Source organism: Geotrypetes seraphini, chromosome 3 (genome assembly GCF_902459505.1).
Source record: "Geotrypetes seraphini chromosome 3, aGeoSer1.1, whole genome shotgun sequence".
NCBI classification, from domain to species: domain Eukaryota; kingdom Metazoa; phylum Chordata; class Amphibia; order Gymnophiona; family Dermophiidae; genus Geotrypetes; species Geotrypetes seraphini.
In genome coordinates, this window is record NC_047086.1 from 202,596,731 (window position 1) to 202,620,602 (window position 23,872).

General features: G+C 40.6%; 1 protein-coding gene across 2 annotated transcripts in view; it reads left to right on the plus strand.

Annotated features, from left to right (window-relative positions):
• The window catches only part of DIP2B (disco interacting protein 2 homolog B), a 443,690-nt gene that overhangs the window by 295,286 nt on the left and 124,532 nt on the right, over nt 1–23,872 (plus strand). For both annotated transcript variants that reach the window (XM_033936084.1, XM_033936083.1), the window contains exons 22-23: nt 1,030–1,144; nt 14,443–14,644. In XM_033936084.1, coding sequence (XP_033791975.1) covers nt 1,030–1,144; nt 14,443–14,644 — 317 coding nt within the window. The remainder of the gene's footprint in view (nt 1–1,029; nt 1,145–14,442; nt 14,645–23,872) is intronic.

Here is a 23,872-nt window from a genome sequence, read left to right on the forward strand (position 1 = left end):
TACTGGTCTGTCAAGCAATACAAAAGGAGAAATTAGGTTCTTACCTGCTAATTTTCTTTCTGTTAGCTTGTAGACCGGTATAGTTCCCCAACCTATCTGTCTTTGTGCGGTGATTGCAGGTTTTTGCTTACGTGCAGATTTTGAAGTTTTCTGTGGATTCTAGTATTTTTCTGGGGCTGGGGAGAATTAAGAACAGTGGTGATGGCTCAGCTAGCTTAGCTGGTGAGCTGTGGAGATGTTTTATCTTCAGGATTCAGTTCTACACATGTTCCAACAGTTGTTTACAGATGTTTGTTGTTTTTACACTCTTGTTTGGAGTGTATTTTACTGTTTTTTTTCAGTTAAGAATTTTCCTAGGTTCTGCTTGGCTATTAGGCAGACTGGATTAGTTGAGGGGAAGCTGTACTGATATACAAATTTGATCTCAGTCTTCATCTGCTGTAGCAGTGAGGTATAATACCATCTGTACGGAACTATACCAGTCTACAAGCTAACAGAAAGAAAATTAGCAGATAAGAACCTAATTTCTCCTTTCTGAGCGTTTTGGGGATGTGTAGTTTTACTGGTGAGGTTTAATGGTGAGTGTGTTTGTTGATTACTGTTGATGTTTTTATACCTGCTTAGCATAGTACATAGGTAAGTAATAAATAATTGAAATGAAATGAATATACACGTATATCAGAATTTTATTCTCCATCTATCTAGTGATTTCTGGTGGCCCAAGTTCTCACCCAGGCTTTGTAAACTTTTAAACCATTTACTTCTTGCAGAAGGTAATCCTTAATTCCTAAATCTTGTACCTTTTCTAAGCTTTATATTACTTGTGGACATAACCTGTCATTGATGGAAGGCAAATTCTAAAAAATAGCAAAATGCTTGTTGTGTATCAACAGTGTATTATAGAAAAAAGGATTGAAAACTTCAGCTTTCTTTGTGTGCCATATTATGGTATTGTCTTTAAATAAAAATCCTTAGGTGAATCTGTTACATTGTGACTTTGATTTGCCAGCCTCCTTCTTCTCCCCCTAGGATTGCAGTGTTTTCAGTTACGGTGTTTTATGATGAGAGGATTGTGGTGGTGGCTGAGCAGCGACCAGATGCCTCTGAAGAGGATTCCTTTCAATGGATGAGCCGAGTGCTACAGGTAATACAGTTCCCCCTCCGAATCCGCGGTTTCAGGACCCGCGGATTCGGTTATTCATGATTTTTTTTTTTTTATTTTTAAGAAAACTCTGCATTGGGCCTTTCCCAGACCTTACCTGGTGGTCTAGCGGCGACGCGGGGCAGGATCGATCGTCTTATGCTCCTGCCCCATGCAGAGCTGTCATCAAAATGGCTGCTGTTGTAGTCTCGAGACTACACGGCATCCATTTTGATGACGGCTCTGCACAGGGCAGGAGCGTAGGATGGTGGATCCTGCCCTGGGTCACTGCTAGACCATCAGGTAAGGTCTGAGGAAGGTCCGGGACATAGGAGGGAGGCAGGTCAGAGCCAGCCTTAAAAATTATCTGCAATTTTTCAATATTCACGGGCCGGCTGTGCCCCTAACCCCCACGAATACTGAGGTTCTGCTGTATTAGTATTATAAATTTAGAGTGCTATCTGTATATATAGTGCTGTACATGACTGTGTACTCAAGTGTTGCTTACTGTCCTGATCTTGAAAGTTTGAGAATAGGGAACTGAAGATACTCACTGAAGGTTAAACAGTAAGAGGGGCATAATCGAAAGGGACGTCTAAGTCCATTTATGTCCATCTTGCAAGTCATATATAAGCATAAATGCAATGAATGATGTAAACTCAGCAAATTGAAACTTTTGAGCCTAAATGTCAAAAGCTTGGCATTGGCATTGGACTTGCTTAGATCAAGATCTCTGATCAAGTCGTTGAAGTCATTTTGGTTTGGATAGTGTGGGTTTCTCTCATCAGCTGCATACTGACATTGTAAACTGGATCTACAACATCTCCCTCACTTTCTGATTTGCTGCTCTCTTCTGAAGACAGGTGCTCCCTCTCTGGGGGAGTGTGCAAGCCTCATATCGGAGGAAGCATCACCAAACATTTTCCATTTCCTTCACCTATCAAGATGGGCTCTGCTTCTGCCACAATGTGGCCAGTCTGTTTGAGGCAAGCGGAATCGCCTATAACCTGAAAGAGTGGCTTCTCTCCATTGATAGTTCATTCAGGAGCATCAAAGCTGTGCTGCACCATTATGGGAACAAGTACTTGTTTTTTCCACTGGCTCACTCAGTGCACCCCAAAGAGGATTACAACAGCGTCAATACTTTACTAGGCACCTTGAAGTACAGCTGGAAGGTCATCGGAGACTTCAGAACAGTGGCATTCCTAATGGGTCTGCAAGACAGTTTTACCAAGTTTCTCTGCTATCTCTGCCTTTGGGATAGTAAGGACATAAAGGCACACTACCAAAAGTGGGACTAGCCACAATGGACCAATTTTCTCCGAGGGAAGAAACAATGTCAAATCGGAACCACTGGTGGACCCCTGGAAAGTGCTGATGCCATCCCTGCACATCAAATTGAAACAATTTGTCAGAGCTCTAGATAAGGAGTCGGCAGCATTCAAGTACTTTCAAGACATCTTCTGTAATCTGTCTGAGGCAAAGGTCAAAGCTGATGTCTTCATCAGAATACAGATAAAGAAGATCCTGGAGTGCAAGGAATTTCCCAAGATGCTAACTAGGAATGAGAAAGCGACTTGGAACAGCTTTGTTGCAGTGGTTCCGGGCTTCCTGGGCAATCACAAGGCCGAAAACTACATGAAGGTTGAGAATCTAGTGAAGAATTACAGTAAAATGTTCTGTAGGATGTCTCTCAAAGTCCATGTCCTCCTTGCTCATCTTGAGGTATTCAAGTAGAACATGGAAGCATATTCAGAGGAGCAAAGTGAGCACTTCTACCAGGATATACTGGACTTTGAATGCCACTACCAAGGACATATAATGAGAACATGATGGGAGACTACTACACCTGAGGGCTGATGAAAGTGGCTTACAATGTAATCACAAATCTCGAAAAACTATTAACTTCTAAATCTTCTATGGTCATATTTATTTAACTTCTATATATATACATGTTTTTGTGGTTTTTAAAAAAAAATCTTTATTGATTTTCAAACTTCGATAGTGCAGTACAAATGGTAAATCAAAAAAACTGCACAAAACACATTATTCAATATACAATTATTACATTAAACAATCATTTTCTCCCATCCTCATCTTCATTCTTAATATAATGATATTACAAATTATAAATAAATAATTTAACTATTCAAAATATATTTCCCTCCCTCCACCCCCCACCCTCCCTGGATGTGTAAGGAAATCTAATGATAAAGAAAGAAACATGACTCTTATTATAATGCAATAAAATTAGTCAAAGAACTCCATACATCATTAAAGGATTTACTAGTCCCCAAACGTTCCGCCATCATCCTTTCATACTTATATGTGGTACACACATTTACCCACCAAAAAGTTAAATTGATCTATCATGATTTTTCCAATTCTGTGTAATCAATTGAATAGCTATTCCCATCATAATCAGGAAAAGGCGACTTTTATACTTATCTAAAGTAGGCTTAATATGTAGTAATGTACCACAAATTACAGCTTCATAAGATAAGGGAATAGCTGCTTCAAGAATGAGATTAATTTGTCCCCAAATTGACTTCCAGAAACCAAGTATCAATGGACAAAAATATAACAGATGATCCAAAGTCCCTATATTAATATGACAATGCCAGCATCTATTAGACTTAAGAACTGTCTAGTTTTTGTAAACGAACTGGGGTCCAAAAAATCCTATGTAATAAAAATAACCAAGTTTGTCTCATAGATGCTGACGCTGTACATTTCAACCTCCAAGTCCAAATTCGTGGCCAACGAGATACAGAAATATGTTTTATCTCGATGCTCCAAATATCTCTAAGACTATTTTTTGGCTTCTTATTCAAAAATTCAGAAATTAATTTGTACCACTGAGCGGCCTGATGTCCTACTAAATCTATCTGGTAGCAAAGGATCTGCAAGCTATAATAAGTTTTTAAATTTTTCCATTCAGGGAACCCACTCTGAATAGCCTGCTTCAATTTCAACCACCATTATAATGTTGAGACTTTAAAATACTAAATGATTCGTTGCAGCCATGAAAAATCAGTTTCCCATTAGATATAACATCATCCAATGTACAAATACCTGCCTGCATCCGATTCTTCCAGGCGATCCCAGCACCGCCTACTTGAATCTTGGAGTTCAACCATAAGGACTGCAAAGTATATTTCATTATAGGAACATCTTTTAATTTATCAATAAATTTAATTGTATTCCATGTATCCAATAAAATTACGTTGTCCTTAGCATATCTAAGTAGTCTGATACTTAATACATGAGATAGTCGCATAGGGGACATAATTTTCCGTTCTAGATATAGCCAATCTGGAAGATGCTCCATGAGCCTCAGGGAGGATCCAATACATACCTTAATGCATTATATAGGCTTTTTAATACCTATAAAAATTGGGAAAATTTACCGCACCCTCCACAATTGTTTTTTGTAAAGATACAAGAGCAATTCTCGCATTTTTCCCAAGCCAAACAAATTTTGTCAGAATACTATTTAACTTTTTGTAAAAGGACCCCTGAAAATAAACCGGTAACATGCCCATTTAGTAGCAAACCACAGGCAAAATAGTCATTTTTACTGTCTGAACTCTCCCCCACCAAGACAGATGTAATGGATTCCACTATCACATTTTTCGGAGACCTTCAGTAATAAGGATTTTTTATTTACTTGCATCGTCTCTTCCATCTTCTGAATCCAAACATCTTAATATTTTATACCTCCTTCCTCCCAAAGGAAAGGGAACATGTCAAATAATCCTTTGGAACAGTGTACGTTTAGTGGAAGAACCTCCATTTTATCTTATATCCTGAAAAATTCCCAAATCTATCAATCAAACCAAGTAAATGTGGAATGGTAGTTTCAGGATTCCTCAAATGAAGCAAAATGTCATCTGTGTAAGCAGAGACTTTATATTCCCAACCTGCGTAAGGAATACCCTGAATCTCCTCTGCCTGTTGAATAGCTAATAACAAGGGTTACAGAACAATATCAAACAGCAAAGGAGATAATGGACATCCTTGTCTAACACCCCTCTCCAAACAAAGACGCTCTGAAAAAGTATTATTAATATATAATCTGGCATACGGGGAGCATTATAAGGTTTGAATCATTTGTATAAATCTGCAACCAATACCATACCAATCCATTGCTTGATACATGAAGGTCTATTCCACACGATCAAAGGCTTTCTCTGCATCCAAGGATACAGAGAAGACCAGATCTTCTGTGGCTTTTGTTAAGTTTAACATGTGAAAAGCCAGCCTAGTGTTATTTGAAGAATGTCTGTGAGCAACAAACCCCATTTGGTGCATACCTATAATGTAAGGGAGAGCTTTGGCCAAGCACAAAGCCAATAACTTAGCCAATAATTTACTATCTACGTTAATCAAGGAAATAGGCCTTTAATTTGAAACCAACATAGGATCTTTATTTGGCTTTGGCAAAACAATAGTTAAAGATTCCGCCATAATACCTGAAATGCAACCTTTAGTTAGTTGAGCCTGATATAATTTTAAAAGATAAGGTAATAGGGTAATTTGGAATGATTTGTAAAACTCTACAGTGAAACCATCACCACCTGGAGCAGATCCAACTCTAAGCGACTTCAATGCTGTCTGTAATTCTTTCAGTGATACAGGCGCATCAAGACTTCTTATATGCTTGGGAATTTTAGATCCCTTAATTAACTTTAAGAACTCTAAACCTTCAATTTCCTTATTTCAATAAAGCTCAGAAGAATATAAGGCTTTATAAAAATTTAAAAATTGTTTTAAAATATTTCCAATTTGAGAGTGTGTTTTTCCCTTTTCATCTTTAATTGCAACAATTTTCACTTTTCTTTTTTTCGCTTTAAGGTAATTGTCCAATAATCTTACCGCTTTATTCGAGCTTCCATAATACAGAGCTTGTTGAGAAAACAAATCTTTCCTGGCCATCTGTGAAGAAATCTCATTTATATTTAGCTTTTAAAAGGGCCTGTAAAGTAATTTGTTCCCATTTCGCAGCCAATTTTGCCTCCAATACCTTAATACAGTGGTACCTCGGTTTACGAGTGCACCGGTTTGCGAGTGTTTTGCAAGACGAGCAAAACATTTGCAAAATCGGTGCCCCGGAAACCGAGCATGGCTCGATTTACGAGCACCCCCCCGGCAATCCGGCACCCCCCCCCCTGCGATCCGGCACCCTCCCTGCCTCGAACCGGCACCCCCCCCCGCCATGATCCGACACCCCCCCGACACGATTGGGCACCCCCCCGCCGCTTCTTACCCTCATCTGGGCTCTTGAAGATCGGCCTACTCGTCTGCTGGGCCTTGAGCATCTGAGCATGCTCAAGGCCTGTGAGTTCATGTTCTGAATGTGAACGTGAACGTGAACTCGCAGGCCTTGAGCATGCTCAGATGCTCAAGGCCCAGCAGACGAGTAGGCCGATCTTCAAGAGTGCCCAGATGAGGGTAAGAAGCGGCGGAGGGGGGTGCCCAATTGTGTCAGGGGGTGCCCAATCGTGTCGGGGGGGGGGTCGGATCGTGGCGGGGGGTGCCCAATCGTGTCGGGGGGGGGGGGTCGGATCATGGCGGGGGGGGGTGCCGGTTCGAGGCAGGGGGGGTGCTGGATTGCAGGGAGGGTGTGCCTGATCGCAGGGGGGGCCTTCGATGGGAGCAATGCCGGTTCTCGGGGGGGGGGGGAACACATCAAAGCGAATTTCCATTATTTCCTATGGGGAAACTCGCTTTGATAAACGAGCATTTTGGATTACGAGCATGCTCCTGTAACGGATTATGCTCGTAATCCAAGGTACCACTGTATCTTGTTCCAAATTAGAAAATTCCTTTTTAAGTTGTTTCCTAACATGTGCTGCATATCAAATTATTTGCCCCCTCATGGTAGCTTTAAAAGCATCCCATATTGTTTCTAATGAGATTTCTTCTGAGACATTGATTTGAAAATATTCCTTCATCTTTAATTGAAGTTCTTCAAGAAATTTTGAATCCGCAAGCAATATATTATTAAATCTCCATACAGGTCCACTAGAATCTTGTTCATCCATTTTCAGTTCAATCCAAATTCCACCATGATCTGACAAAATGATTGGATCTATGGTGGCTTTTATTACTTGCTGAACTAATTTATCTGAAATAAAAATATAATCTATTTGTGAGAATGATTTATGAACAGGGGAGCAAAATGAAAATTCCCGAGCATTAAAATGAAGGATCCGCCATATATCTTTTAAACCACAAGACTGTACCATGTTATCTAACCCCAGTGACTTGATTATCCTACTGGGATTTTTATCTATTAATGGATCCATAACAGCGTTAAAGTCCCCCGCCACTATTATTTTAGATGTAGCTAATGGTAGTATCAGCCTCTGAAGAGTTTTGAAAAATTCAATTTGATTAGAATTAGGGGCATCGATATTGAAGAGCGCCAATGAATTATTCCCCAAGCACATGTTCACATGAACCCACCTCCCTGAGGGATCTGCAGATTTCAAATGAAATACCAGATTTTTTGCCCACAGCAGGATCGAAAAAACAATGTATTACCCATCCTTCTTCCAGTTTTCTTGACTCAAAATCAGACAGGTGTGTCTCTTGTGTGAAACATATATCCACATCCTGTTGTTTTAGAATGTTAAGTATTTTTTCCTCTTAATTGGATGATTAAGGCCATTGACATTCAACAAGAATATTTTTAAATCCATCGCAAGTGATTATACTATTCATCCCAATATTTCATTGTTTTTCCTTTGCACATATAAATAGATATAATTTCCCCCCCACATCCAAAATCCCAAACTAAACCCCCTCCCTAAACCCTCCCTTAAAATATCTCATAAACTTGGGAGCGTGCATAATGACTAGCAACCACCAACCTCCCTTAGGCACCCATATATTGTAGGGGTGTTTCCTTATTCACACCTGAAGGTTAGGCCTCTCTGACATCATGAAGCCTGAACCATGCAAGAAGAGAAAGAAGAAAACATCTTTGCTGTTTATGATGCCTGATGCATTCTGGGTATGTACCAGAACTGTATTCTAGTCAAGGACATCCAGCTATGCCTACATGCTCAACCTGTGTGAATCTTGGGGGAGGCATTGCTCCTATGCTATTCTTATCTACCGAAGGCGCCTCTGTTTCACAGCCTGTGTGAGACTCTATACAGAAAGGCTGTTCATTCAGTTCTGTTTCTGGATTGGTCCGGAGAGGTCATCTGACGACCTCTCCGGACCAAGTGAAATGTGCCTAATAATTATCTATTCTGTGTTGAGGTGTGAGGGAGCTTACATCTTAACATCGGATTCTCTGTACATGTTCTATAATAATTAAGACCTGAAAAGTTACCTCTTGTGACTCTCTGCCTGAGAGAGAGAACCAGACTTTTATACATCTGGATTCCATCACATAAAGGAAACCTTTGCTGCCAACCTAATTTACAGCTTTTCCAGTGGCTGATGGACTGTTCCTAATCAGAAGAATTTCCATGTCTGCTAAGCTCCTAATCAGAAGAATTTCCATGTCTGCTAAGCGGAGGAAAGACACTGATTCCTTCTCCCCAATTTTGCTGAGGCCTGGTCTATGTGGTGAGAATAAGGAATTCTATTGTCTTTTCAGCTGGGTTAGAGAGAGAATTCTATTGTCTTTGGGACAAGGAAATGAAGTACCTGTGGTGATAAGCTATATTTTAGTTGCTGCTAATCTGGAATTATTATTATAAGGAATTATTTAGAGTGTAAGAATTAGTTTTACTCATTTATCTAGCAAGTGTGGTGTGAGAACTATGTACTGAGTTTCATATATGTATTCAGATATTGTGTGAACAATAATTAGTTTATTATTTGCTGCTGGCTAATGAATTATATTTTTATATCTATAAAAATAAAATGCTAGCCGTGCATGCGCACTCTCGCCATGTGTTCCCTGAGATCTGATCTGTCGCGCTAGGCGAGAGTGCGCATGCGCGCTTAATACGTCACCAGGATCCACTCCACAAGCCGGGACTGCAGACAGCCACCGATCGCCTCCACAAGCCCATTACTGGAGGATTGCCAAGGGAGCTCCCGGAGAATGCTGGGGGGGAGGTCAGAGGAGAGGGACCTGCGCTGAGGGAGGAGGCATCGCCGCTGAGCGACCCTGAGGGCAGAGGCAGCCCGGGCGCACGGCAGACCGAGCGCGAGGACGACCGCCCATGCAAACTGACAATTAAAACGGCTCATGCCGTGGCCCCGTCACACGCACTCAGCCCCCGAAGCGCAGCAGCCCTTACCTTGACTGGCGGTGACCTGGGAAGAGGAGGAGGTGGGAGCTCGCGTGTAACCGTCCCCCCCCACCTCATCCCCCCCCTGGATTCAGTTCCATTTTCCTAGCGTCTCGCCGGCGTGCGGACCTCGGTTTCCCCGTCCCTCCCTCCGGAGGGACCCGACGGACTGAGGGAGAAGGAGACGGAGTGAAGCGGTGGCAGCGGTCGTGGGAGCTGCGAAAACTTTCTTACAGGGACAGTAACGCCGGCTGCTCGCTCGCTCCTCTCTGGACAGATGCTGCAGAGCAATGATACTTTATAATAATCAAAAAATTGGGCGCAGGTATGAAATATGCTTTCAGCTCTGTCTCTACTGAGATCCAACACAGCGTTTGGAGACCTGGGGAAGGGGGCACAACAAATACTGGACCCAGGCACAGGGAGGGGGAGGGTGGAGCGACACACTGGACCCAGGAGTGGGGGAGAAATGCTAGGCCTAGGGTTGTGTGAGCTGAGGGAAGGGAAAGAGAGAGTAACCTGGAGCTTAAGGGGAGAGTTAAGAGAGGGGGCAGATGCTAGATTGGGGGGGGGTGCAGTTGCAGAAGGAAGAAATGCTGATCCAGTGGAGGGGAGGTGAGATAGATGTGTAGACTACAAAAGATGGGTGGGGGGTCAGGAGGAGGCAGGAGGAAGGGGAGGAACAAGGCATTAATGGAGAAGGCCAGACCGCGGGAAGAGAAGGGGGGTGGGGGGAAATGCTGCTGCTGCACAGGGAGCAGGGAAACACACACAAAGACAGACAAAGAAAGGGGGCCAGGGAGAGAGAAAGACAGAGAGAGAGAGACAGAAAGAAAGAAAGACAGACAGACATATATTTTAGCACCCGTTAATGTAATGGGCTAAAAGACTAGTTTCTAATAAAATTTTTCATATAGCCTTGGTCTCTATTCTTAGTATAAACTGGCAAAATAGTGAACCTTGGGTAAGGAGATTATGGTTTTCTCTAGCATCTAAGACAGGCACGTATTTGTTTATGTAACTGATTAGTCATCCATAAATCTTACTACAATATACCCAACAAATAACAGTAACTAAACTATAACTGAACATTTTGAGCAGTACTATATACTTAATTTATCCTTTTTAGCAAAAACATAAATAAATAATAAATAAAAATTTCATGGAATAAAATCCTATCTTAACAAAAATGACATTGTATTAAATGCAGCCTCCCAGCTAAATTCCAACAAACTTTTTTAAAACCTTAAACATATGTCTGTACCATTTATAATCATAAACAAAGGAAAATATAGCCATTAGAAGTATAAAATAATCACCACTTCAAATATATTTCATAAATTATCCCCCCTCATATAAAAACCAAACCTATCCTCCTCCCATTCACTTATTTACTCCTTTTAAATACCCTATTTAAAAGAAAAATCTTCCAGAATAATATAATTAGAGCCTCAGAAAACCTTCCACCATTTCCTAGCATATCATGTCTATATATATATATATATATATATAAAATAATAATAACAGTTTATATACCACAGTACTGTGAAGTTCTACGCGGTTTACAAAAGAATAAAAGAAGGTACAAATTGATTGAACTTAAAAGAGGTGAAAGCAAGTGATTGATAGGTCAAGAGAACCGTTATTGAGGAGAAAGAGATGTGTGGGTCAGCTGTCTAGGTATTTCAGGAACAGATGTGTTTTTAGGCGCTTCCTGAATTCCTCATAAGTAGTGGGCAAAATCAATTGTTCTAGATCTTTACCCCATAATGCTGCCTGATGTGAGAGAAGGTGTTCATGGTGATTTTTCAGTTTGCATCCTCTAATTGGGGGGGGAAACGAAGTTCAAATGTGAGCTTCTCTTGTGTCTGTTGGCTGAGAAGGAGAAGAGGTCAGTTATGTATTTAGGGGCTAGTCCGTATAGTACTTTAAAGCAGAGGCAGGCGAACTTAAACTTTACGCGTGCTTCCATTGGAAGCCAGTGTAACTGCCGGTAGTAAGGTGTCACGTGATCAAATTTCTTTAGCCCGAAGATTAGACTGACCGCTGCATTTTGCATTAATTGTAAACGTCGCATATTCTTTTGGGAGATTGCTAAATAGGCGATTTTACAGTAATCAAGTTGACTCAGTACGAGGGATTGTACCAGGATTCTGAATGCTGAAGTATCAAAATATGATTTAATGGATTTGAGTTTCCAGAGAGTGAAAAAACCCTTTCTGATTAAGGAGTCCACCTGGTCTTTCATGGTTAGGCATTGATCCAGAGTCACACCCAGTATCTTCATGGTGGGCTAAATAGGGTAACTAAGTTTATTGATGCTTAGTGGTGTTTTGGTGTCAAGCGGATGTGGCGAAGCAATGAAAAATTTTGTTTTCTCTGAATTAAGTTTGAGCTTGAAGTTTGTCATCCAATGCTCCATCAAATTTATAGCTTCTGATGCCTTGGGAATAGTTTCCGAGATAGAGTTAAGTAAATGGGATGATGATCGTAAAGTCATTAGCGTAACTGAATCATTTTATCCCCAGCTAGCTTAATTGCATGCCCATTGAGGATATGTAGACATTGAAAAGCAATGGGGATAGCGGTGACCCTTGCGGTACACCAGATGGATTGCTCCAGGTATCAGAGAGATCATAATTGAAACATACTTGGTAGGTACGGGACATAAGGAAGCCACGAAACCAGTTCAACACCTCATCCCTGATACTAATAACATCTAGGCATTGTAGTATTTTCGCATGGTCTACTAAATCAAAGGCAGAGCTCGTATCAAATTGCATGATCAGGACATTGAGGCCCTTGCTAAACAGTAGACGCAGATTATCTAGGATAGCCGCAATTATTGTCTCCGTACTGAATAAAGGTCTAAACTGGATTGAGTTTCATGTAGGAGAGAAAACTGATTAAGATATTCCATCAATTGGGTATGTACCAATCCCTCCATGATTTTTACAATAAGTGGAATGGATGCTACCGGTCTGTAGTTGGTTACTAGAGCTGATGATTCTTTACTATTTTTTTAGGATTGGGGTTATTATTATGTGACCGTTATTAGTGAGGAACTTCCCATTTTTTTAGGTTGTGGGCTAAGTAGTGCAGCAACGATAGTTTAAATTCTAGTGGCGCCACTTTCATAATTTCTGGGGGACATGAGTCCAGGACGCAACATGATTTAGAGTATTTGTTATATAATTTGGTATAATTATTCCAATCTATGTCTTGAAAGGAACTCCAGGTCATATCTGCAGGTGTTTCTTTTCCTTGTATGTTAGCTATTTGATGATCATTAGGGTCATTTGTTGAACAGGTGTTTCTTAGGTTTTTAATTCTTGTATCGAAATGCAGTGCTAGATCATTCGCAGAGGGTAACTTAATATTGTGAACGGGTAGAGTGTAGCGAGTGGTGTCAAATAAATTTGTGATCAAGTTGAACAGCTTGTTTGTATTGAATCCTTGTGAACCATTGCAAGATAGGTTGATTTTAGTAGAGAAGAATGCTTTACGTTTGTCTTTTATCAGTTGTTTGTAGATTTTTATGTTAGCTCTCCATTTCTTACGGTCTGCCAATTCTCCTGTTTTTTTTCCAGATTCTTTCCAGTCATCTAGCTAGTTGTTTCAGTTTTAGAAGTTCGGTGTCAAACCATTTGTTATATTTATTTGCATTGCTTTTGCTATTACGTTTAGGGGCAATTTTATCTAAAATGAATGTGCTGGTTGTTGTCCAGTGATCCCAGAAATTGACTCCTTCATCTATCTCCGCTTGCAGTTCATATTGTGACCAGTATTCGTCTGGATTAATATAACCTCTTGTGTGATATTCTCTTTTTATCATGAACCATTAAACCCACTCCAATTGTTATATATTAAAATCCAAGAATAGTACATTTTTTTCATTTATATAAGATAAAATCCTAGCTGCTATTATTATTTTTAAATCTACTCTTACCCAATTACCCTTTATACCCCGATAAGACTCGTCTCCATACACCCATTCTTTCTACTCACTCACACCTTTCTCAGTCAATCTAAACTTTATCTCAAACACCCCCTTTCTTCATTGAAACTACATTCAGCTTTCATTCTTACAGCTCTTAACTCTTCTCCTAAAAAGGAAAATAAATGATAACATAACTCACTTCCTAAAACATTCTCACATTAAAGAATATAAAACCATTACTATACAATCTCATAACTCCAGTCCAGACTGTATTTCAATATGACATAGTAAATGGCAGGAAATAAAGACCATAGAACACAATTGGTGTTAGTAATCTAAGAATGGTAAAGGAGAAAGTGTTCATCACATGACTGGTTAGAACGGCGGTCCTAAGAGGTTTGAAGATAGGATGAAGTATTTCATATTGAAATATATATACATGTTAATTGTGATTCATATGCTGCTTTTATGACCTTTATAAGAAAGAAAAGATTAAAATTTGGAGTTTTCATGTTTTAAATAGGTAAATTGCAAAATTTAACTATCCTGGTCACAAAAGCAAAGTTTTTGGAAATAGACATTTTCTTTACATTTTAGACATGAACAATTAGGAAATTACACTTACTGCCCAGGAACAAAAATAGGGTTATAGTGTTATCAGAGGCCCACTTGATGCATGTATGTAACTTGATGTTTGCTTGATTGGTTTTGCTGGTGGAGTTAGGGACTGTTTGTAGTTTTACATGTAGTTTTGTGTTGTTGGTTGTTTTTCTAATTTCTGAGAATACCTCTTCTCTGAAGACAAGGCAGCCTTAGAGGCACATGCTTATGAATCACCTAGTTTGCATTGTTGTCAGAATGTCTGTCATGGTGTTAAATGAAAGTTGATGTGTGAGAAGGGAACTGTGCAACAGTAAATCATTTGCAATTTGGTTTTGAAAATGGCATGGAAGTCCAAGGCCTCATTTTTAACAGAGCAGCTCTTCTGTGGTGATACTGTTCACAGTGCAGCATCAGAATCTGTGTTGGAGAGCTGTGTTTAGGTTAATGATGCTGATATAGATTTAGACATGAGGTAATTTTCTATTGTTAATTTTTAGGCCATTGACAGCATTCACCAAGTCGGCGTGTACTGCCTTGCTCTAGTTCCAGCTAACACTTTGCCAAAAACTCCACTAGGAGGGATCCACTTATCACAGACCAAACAGCACTTCCTGGAGGGGGCCCTGCATCCGTGCAATATTCTCATGTGCCCACATACCTGTGTAACAAACCTACCAAAACCTCGACAAAAGCAACCAGGTAACTTTGCTTAGAATGTTAAAGCAGCAGCACTGTGCACAAGTGCTAACACCTCAATGGGTATAGAGGAGTTGGTTTTACTGCACCCCTACATATTGCCTTAGCTTTCATTTTGTGTTTGTTTATTTTCCATAGGATTACATTTTTTTAGAATTGAAAATAGGAACCTTGGCCATTAGAGCCACACTCTAAATCCTCTTTCCCAAAATGACACTACATCTTTATCTGTTCTTTTTAAAGCAGGGATCTCAAAGTCCCTCCTTGAGGGCCGCAATACAGTTGGGTTTTCAGGATTTCCCCAATGAATATGCATTGAAAGCAATGCATACGCATAGATCTCATGAATATTCATTGGGGAAATCCTGAAAACCTGACTGGATTGCGGCCCTCAAGGAGGGACTTTGAGACCCCTGGTTTAAAGAGTCTAAATCTCAGGTAATAGGTAGCATCTCTCTGGATCTGGGTTTACTGAGATGGAAGAGCTGTTAAAAGAACAGTTTTTCTCTGAGGATAAGCAGAACATATATTATATCACCTCTATGTGAAAATATAATTCACTGCCAACAAAATTCAATTTTATGACTGAATACTTCTGTCATTACTTTAAAGTTTAATGAGATCTTAGTAACTGTGCACAGTTCTTTACCAGTTTGATGCTATTCTGAAAATATTTGTGAAATAGAGTATTTAAAATCACCAACCTCCTGGTTAACGATATTTGTGCAGGCTAATTTTTGTGTACACTTATCATGGTTTCAGGGACAGCATAAAATTCACATACCCACCCAACTCCCCTGGGAGTTGAAATCTGTAAGCTATTGTGTTAGACTTCTCTGGTCCTGCTTGATGATGACAGGCAGCAAGGCGAACGTGCATGCATGGTGGGTGCTTCTGTAAGCTTCTGGCAAGAATGCTGGTGAGCATCTCCACTCTAGATTTCATTGATGTTACCCATATGTAAGAATATGTCCTCCTTTCCTCAGAGAAAGCCTGCTACAGGTGAGTAATTTCACTCTCTCTGAGGACAAGCAGAAAAGCAAGCCTGTAACATGGATGTCCACAATCTAAAATTTGAGACTTGTACTCTCGAACATCAGTGCACACTTCCAAAATCCTGCTACATTATTTTATTTATTTATTCAAATTTCCTCCAGGGGAGCTCAGAACGGTTTACATGTATTTATTCAGGTACTCAAGCAGTTTTCCCTGTCTGTCCTGGTGGGCTCACAATCTATCTAATGTACCTGGGGTAATGGGGGGAGTAAGTGACTTTCCCAGGGTCACAAGGAGCAGCGTGGGTTTGAACCCACAACAGAGAGTTACACGGGGACAGAAATCCCACCCGTCCCCGCCAAAATCCCACTCATCCCCGTGAGGAATCCTACCCATCCTCACGAGAAATCCACCCGTCCCCGCGAGGAATCCCCTCCGTCCCCGCCTGTCCCTATAAACTTCAGAAATAGTTATTTCATTTAATTATGCTACTGAATTAAAGGCTCTGGTAGAGACCCAATTACAAATAAGCAAAGAGACTTTATTAATTTGGAAATATTAATTGGGAAAAATACATACTTTGTAAACGGGTTTCTACCAGAGCATCAAATGTAAATATAAAATATAAATACTCAGCTGGTGAGAACCCCCAAGCTGTCAGCTGAGGACTTCCTTTGCAGTTGGCTGGGGGTCCCTTTTGCCAAGCTTGACAGGCAGCAGTAGCGTCCCTGAGTCACAAATGCTGGCACTTCAGTAGCTCATGGATGTTGCCAGCGACTGCTATGCTTGGTGGAGGGGAGTTTTGGCCGTTTCTAGAGGAGGTCCTCTGCTGGCGGTGCTTGGGATCCCCACCAGTCACAGCAAGTACTTCAACACTGTAGAAATAAAACCAGAAATGCATTTCCTTTTCTTTTGAACACAATACAAAGACATCTGTTATATACATTTCCCAAAGCTAACATATTTTAGTCAATAAATTCCGTTTTTTACTTTTGTTGTCTAGAGACTTATTTTTTTCATAAAGTTGGTCCCAGTTTCTTTTTTCCGCTTTCCCATCTTCTGTAAATTCTTCTGTTGCTGTCCATTGGTTCCTCCTACCATGGTCCAGCATTTATCCCTTTCTTATCTTTTGTGCCTGCCACCAGCCCCATGCCCAACATTTCTCCTTCTATCACCCCTCTCCAGCACCATGCCATTTCTCCTTCTATCACCCCTCTCCAGCACCATGCCACATCTCTCCCTCCATTCCCTTCACCACTATGTCCAACATTCCTCCCTCTTGCATCCATTTCAATCTGTCCCACTGTTCCCTTTTCACCACAATATTTCTCCCTTTAATCTGTACTTCACTCCCTCCCTATGGCCAAAAATTCTCCTTTCTTCCATTCCCCGTGTACACAACCATCTCTTTCCCTCCCTTCCTCTCTCCCAAGTTCATGCCTTATGTGTCCAAAAATGCATTCCCTCCCCCACATCAGCATCTCTTTCCCTCCCTTCCTCTCTCCCAAGTTCATGCCTTGTGTCCAAAAACACACTCCCTCCCCCACCTCAGCATCTCTTTCCCTCCCTTCCTCCATCCTCTCTCCCAAGTTCATGCCTTGTGTCCAACAATGCACTCCCTCCCCCCTTTTGTGTTCCGCATTTGCCTCCCAGCCCTCATCTGCAAGCAAATTACCAGCAACTTTCTCAGCCAAATGGAGCTCAAGCCACGAGACTCGTCTTCTATTTCCTGCCTGCCCTGCCCCAGCATACATAGCCGACTGGAAGTCTTCCCCAATGTCAGCGCTGACGTCAGAGGGACGGCTTTGCTTAAGCCCTCCCTCCGACGTCAGCGCTGACATCGGGGAAGACTTCCGGTTGGCTATGTGTGCTGCGGCAGGGCAGGTAGGAAAAAGAAGACGAGCCTCGTGGCTCGAGTTGTATCGATCCCCATGATCCTAGGAGGCATCCCCACAGGATCCCTGCGACCCTAGGGGGCGTCCCCATGGGATCCCCACGACCCTAGGGGGCGTCCCTATGGGATCCTTGTGACCTGAACGGGGAACCCGCAGGATCCCCATCGTCCCCGTTCCCGTGCAGCTCTCTACCCACAACCTCAGAGTGCGGAGGCTATAGCTTTAACCATTGCGCCACACTCTCCCCATTAAGATTGTAATTATAGACCGGTTCCTGCTCAGCATGCTATACAGGTCACATTTGTATTTTCAATTTGTTTTACTCTCTGGACAGAGCAAATGGATATGCTTGGATGCACTTAGCTTATACAAGTTTCTATATCATGTCATAGTTCTATTGGAAGTGGTTCCAATAAAAAAACCAAGCTGTACCTTTCTCACAGGTCCTTAGGTCTTGTATCAATATTCATTCACTGTGTTACTGTTCTACCCGTTATACTTCGCAGTATGTGAGGATCTTGTTAATCTTCTTTACATGTTGTGACTTCTAGACTACTCCTAGGTCACTTCCATGCTACCTCTTTTATCGAGAGAATATTCGTTCTTACTAACATCTGTGTAAGAATATTCCTCATGAGAAGACTTAAAACACCTTCATGATGGTAATCAAAGCCTATAATCTTGATCCACCATCTAACTCATTTTATGTTCAACAATTTTTATTGATTTTCAAAAGAAGAAACAGAATATAAAACCTTACAAATTCTTCTTGCCCTAATCCATGAACAACTCTCCATACATAACTTGATCTATAGTCAATGACAATAAACATCGTAAACCCCCCACCCCTTTACTCACACAAGGAAGAGGTAAATGATCCACTGTTAAGCAGAACAAAAAAGCAGGCAGTAACAAATATTATAATCCCATAGTTAACAGTGCACAAATCTGTATGAAACCTAAATTGAAATTGGCTTCATAGCAAAATCAAAACAATGTTTGGAAGGTGAAAAAACCCAATACTTCAGAAAACACTATCACAACCCACAGAGGGTAGCAAAATCACCCTCCCAGATAGCAGAGGACAACAAGAAATCCTCTACCTATCCCCAATTCAACCCTAACCCTCCCTGAAATAGAACATCAGCAAAAGACTCGGAAAACTTCAGACTCTTACAGTCTTCCGAGATACAGCTCCCCCATTTACAAAGAACAGGGATACAAGTAAACAAAAAAAAAAAACACACCACACATTCACGCACCCGCCACCTCAGCCCACCCACCAGCGTCACCCCCAAATTAGGAAATGGACCTTGCTCTTTACCCTGGGGGCCAATGATTAGATATAGGGATCCCAAATTAGAAGAAATTATTTCTTGCACTTACAACTGGTGGATGCTGCTCTCCGTTCCAAAAGCATAAGTACATGGAGTCGATTTCTCCAAGCCCAAAAAGAGGGGGCATCTGACTCATTTTAAATGTCCTGCGGATCAAAAAAAGAAAAAAACATAATATGTATTTCTTGTTGACCTTGTGTACTCTTTTGCTACACCCATTTTCTAATGGTCTAGCAGCGTTAATTTTCTTCTTGCCTTGTCCTGGAACAGAAAAGTTTGACCTGCTGCAGAGGAGCAGAGTGGTTGGTCTCTCGACTGCTATTTACCATTTTGCTTCTATATTTCTGTAGGAAATATTCTAGTGTGCATTTCACCCTACTTGTAGTTACTTGAATGGGGTTGGCTGCGAGAAATCTTCTTGCACCGTTATCTGGTTTCTGTTTTCTTAAATTCAATACATAAAACCTTGTTCTGAATCTATGTTGTTTTACAGCTGGCCCTCTGGGATTACACTTATGCATAGGCCACATTGCACCCACAATCCATGTTACCCCATTTGCCTCAGTGCTTCAGTGATCTCTGCCCTCTCAGTGGTCTCCAACTTTCAACCTCTTATCCAAAAAGATCAAGGTCAGTTCACCACTTCAACAATCTCTTCAGTGATTGATGTATTTGGTCACTCTCCATTGCGTTCTTCTATGTGCAAAACTGAGGTTTTTTTCTCCTGGTTGCCCTTTTTCCTCTCCTGTTTTTTTGCTACTTGTGAACACTTTCCGTGGAACACATCTATTCCTTCCCAGGAATATTCTTTTCAGCACCTCAACTCTTCAGGCATTTATCTCACTTCGTTGAGTTAACTTACTATCAACTTTCTGGCATCTTCTTTTTTTTTTATTTACCTTTATTTTACATCAAAGGAAATTCTTTGATAAAGAAACATAACAATATCCAATAGGAAATAAAATATCAAATAATACTTATACATTACCATGATAGCAATTCACAACTAAGGAGAGAGAATCAAGCACAAATCAGGGATAGCTGATTATAACAAGAAACCAACAATATTCAAAAGATAAATGCAGAGCACAACGATTGTGAATTAACTATACGGTCTGGTTGGTGACTTCGGTGGGCATCTGAGAGGATATGGAAGCCGCTTTACCCTCCAAGAAAAATTGTAATTGATCAAGTTCATAAAAAAACATATCTATTTGCTTGATAAATAATACAACATTTACATGGAAAGCGCAGCTGAAAGGTAGCTCCTAACCCCAATACAGATTGACGTAACATTAGAAATTTTTTACGACGCAATTGCGTCCATTTGTAAACATCAGGAAATATAGCTATTCTTGAACCATAAAATTCAACATTCTCAGTCCTAAAGAATAGATGAAGAACTGCTTCTTTGTCTTGTAAGAAAACAAAGGTCACAAGCAACGTAGCCCTTTCAGAGATTTCAGAATATGAGGACTCAAGAATATTTGCAATATCTAATTCAGTCTGTTGATTTTCTAAATCCTGAGTCGTTGATTTGGAAGTATTTAGATAGTATAATTTCTGTAAAGGAGGCATTGAGGTCTCTGAATATTTTAAGACTGAAGATAAGAACTGATGAAATAGTTCCTTGGGTGATTGTAATCTGGTGACTGGAAAATTAATTAGTCTTAAATTTAAATTCCTGTTAGCATTTTCCAGATTTTCAATCTTCCTGGACAACATTGCTTTATCTTTAACTTGAAGATTATAATTTTTCTGTAAATCAGAGACCTGTCTCTCAAATTTATCTAGTCTCTGGTCTTGATGTTGAATTTTCCCCTCAATATCTTTCAATTGCAATGAGGAAGTTTGCATAGCTGTAATAGAATAGGAGCATACCTTATGAAGGCTTTCAATAGCCTCCGAGAGTGCTTCCAAGTTAATTACTGGTGGTTTTCTGGCATCTTCTTACCTTCAGTTGGTACCACGGGCTCAGAAGTACTTTCTTCGATTTTTGGGTACCACATGGCTAACTTCTGTTACCCAGGGTCTTCCTTCTATAGCGAAGTAAGAGGATACGAGGGTTCAATAACAAGGAGTTGTTTCTTTGGTTTTCCTGTTTATCTTCTTGGGTACACGTGTTTCATAAGGCCCTTATTTACTACTCAAGGCCACATCTATCAGGGCACATTCTTCGTTCCTTATTTTTACTGGGGTAAAATTATATATTTTTTGGATTCCCCAGTTTCTTACGTGCCATTAACAGTGGACAGTAGTTTGAAGGTTTCACTACTTTCTTTCTAGAAATATGTTTTAATGGACTCAGGTCCCACTTTTAGTAACGCAGTTTAGTAACACTTTAACCTTACTAAGCTCCTTTTTCAGTACATAATGAGTCTTTAAAAAAAACTAAAACCCAAAATTTGACCAACTTTTTTGTTTTCACAAGGATCATGAAAAATGCTGTTTACTCTTTCCTGTGTAAAATTTCTGCGGGGATTTTGTGTTTACTGGCATATTGCTTGTGTCATATGCTTCCCCTTTCTGCTGATTTCTCATTTAAGGCTTATTACAATCCTTTCTCAGCCTTCTCGATTAAAAAAAAAAAAAATTCATATATATATAGTACAGTGTTTTAATAAGGAGGTTTTTTTCTCCTCTGTAAGCCACTATGTCATTCTAGTCATATTCTTCATAGCATCAGTTTTTCTTTCCAGGATGGCTATTCCTTTCATGTAAATCATGCTTTTCTTACTTATGAAAGTCCATTCTCTTTTTCATTTCTATCTACTCTAGGACATGACTGGTGTAATGTAATGTAATGTAATTTATTTCTTATATACCGCTACATCCGTTAGGTTCTAAGCGGTTTACAGAAAATATACATTAAGATTAGAAATAAGAAAGGTACTTGAAAAATTCCCTTGCTGTCCCGAAGGCTCACAATCTAACTAAAGTACCTGGAGGGTAATAGAGAAGTGAAAAGTAGAGTTAGAGGAAAAATAAAAATAAAATAAACATTTTAACAAGACAGCATTGATCTAAATACTTTGGAAGGTAGAAGAGAGGAGAGAAAGGAATAGAAGCAGAAGGGGGAGCCGTTGAACAGTAGAATTCTGGAGAAATTTAAATGATAGAAATAGAACAAAACAAAGACAAAAGGCAAAACAATAGATAAGATTAAAGATAAATCTTAAGCTGGAAAGAAAAATAAAATAAAACTTTGTCTTCAATCCACGGTTTCAGCGTCAGTGATGAAGTGGAGCAAGTAAGTTTAGGAGGAGCGATTGACGTTTCCAGAAAGGGCTTCTTCAGGGAAGAGACTTGGCAGACAGTCCCAGGATGCCTATGTCTCCTCCCCTGTGATGTTCTCCCATCCATGCATTCCCTCCCAGACACACTGCCTGTGCCCCAGCTGCTCCAAGGAGGCTGCCCCAGATGAGGCCCACGGTGAATGCAGGATTCTCTCCTCTGCGGGAAAGCCGCCCAGAGCCGACAGTCGATCTTCTTAGCGGATTGCATGGGGGGAAGAGTTCACACTCTTGGTAGGATCGGGTCTGTGTGCTCTCGGTGGTTGTGGCTGGTCTTGTTGCTGCTTAGGTGTAAAAGCAGTTGATCTCCACTGCTGCTGATATTTAAAAGCAGGCAGATTGATCTCTCCAATGGACTGCAGGGGGAGGAGTTCACACTCCTGGCAGGATCGGGTCTGTGGGCTCTTGGTGGTTGCGGTAGGTCTCGCTGCTGCTTGTATGTAAAAGCAGTTGTTTTTCTACTGCTGCTGATATTTAAAGCAGGTAGATTGATCTCTTAAACGGGATATAGGGGGAGGAGCTCACATGCCTGGTTGGATCGTGGTTCATTTGGTCTCCTGCTCCATATGGGTGCATTTACCAGTAGTCTTTTCTTATTTGATTCTTTAATCTTTTTGGCATATATTTAGATTCATCTGCTTCTAGGAGCTTTTTTTAAAAATTTTATCAGCCTCCAAACATACGTTTTCTGGGAATTCTCCTTTTATCTCTAGCAGAACATGGAATTCCGCTATTCATTTTTTTCTGTTATGTTCCTTCCCTTGCCTCTTTACTCTCATATAAGACATTGGGTCTGGGTTTTTGGCAGGCCACTCAAATTTTTCTGAGTTCTTGGAGCCCAACTCTCCCTCTGTCCCCTTTCTAAAGCTAGGGAGTCCCACATGTGAGAATATGCTGCCTGCTTGTCTAAGGATAAATCACAGTTACTTACCGTAATAGGTGTTATCGTGAGATGGGAGGTAGATATTCTTACAACCCGCCCACCTCCCCTAGTTGGGTTTCTTTGCTTGGGCATAGAACTGAGGACCTCGCGAGCTGGGGTTGGGCGGGAAGGCACTTACGCATGCATAGTGTGGGCAGTCTAAAAGCTTGTTAAAGCTTAAAATGATTCTACACTTTTCACTGTCCATGCCTGGGCTCCATAGATGATGTCCCAGGATAACATCTGTTATGGTAAATAACTGCTTTTTTGTTTTATATGTTTTATGTTAATGATAGCAGCAGAATATCATCCCTGTACCTCTCCCTATTCTATTTCCTCTCCAGGGTTGCTATCTGCTTTGGTATGAACTGAGGAATTGGAGGACAGCCCAAAGAGATGGGAGGCGGAGCAAAAGAATGCTAATGAGGCTCTCTACAAGAATTCTCGTGAAAAGGGGTTGACTACCCAAGGGTTCAGGAATAATGTGGTTTTCTACTAGAAAGATTACTGAGATAAGAATCTAATCTTTCCATGTCTTTGCATGTTCAACACAGTTAAGATGGAAGGCTTTCCTGACCCTGAAGCACTTACTATGGGGGGAAGTGGGGATTAAGTTCATATGCAAGTTCTTTGTTTTTTTTTTTTTAACAGGCAATAATTATTTTTGATTCTGCTCATCTGGAACAATTTGTGGTTGTTACTTGTTATGTTAGAGGTTAGGGTAAGTTGATATTGGTAAATAGGTTTGATGATGGTTGATTGAAATGTATTAGAGAGGATAGCTAGCT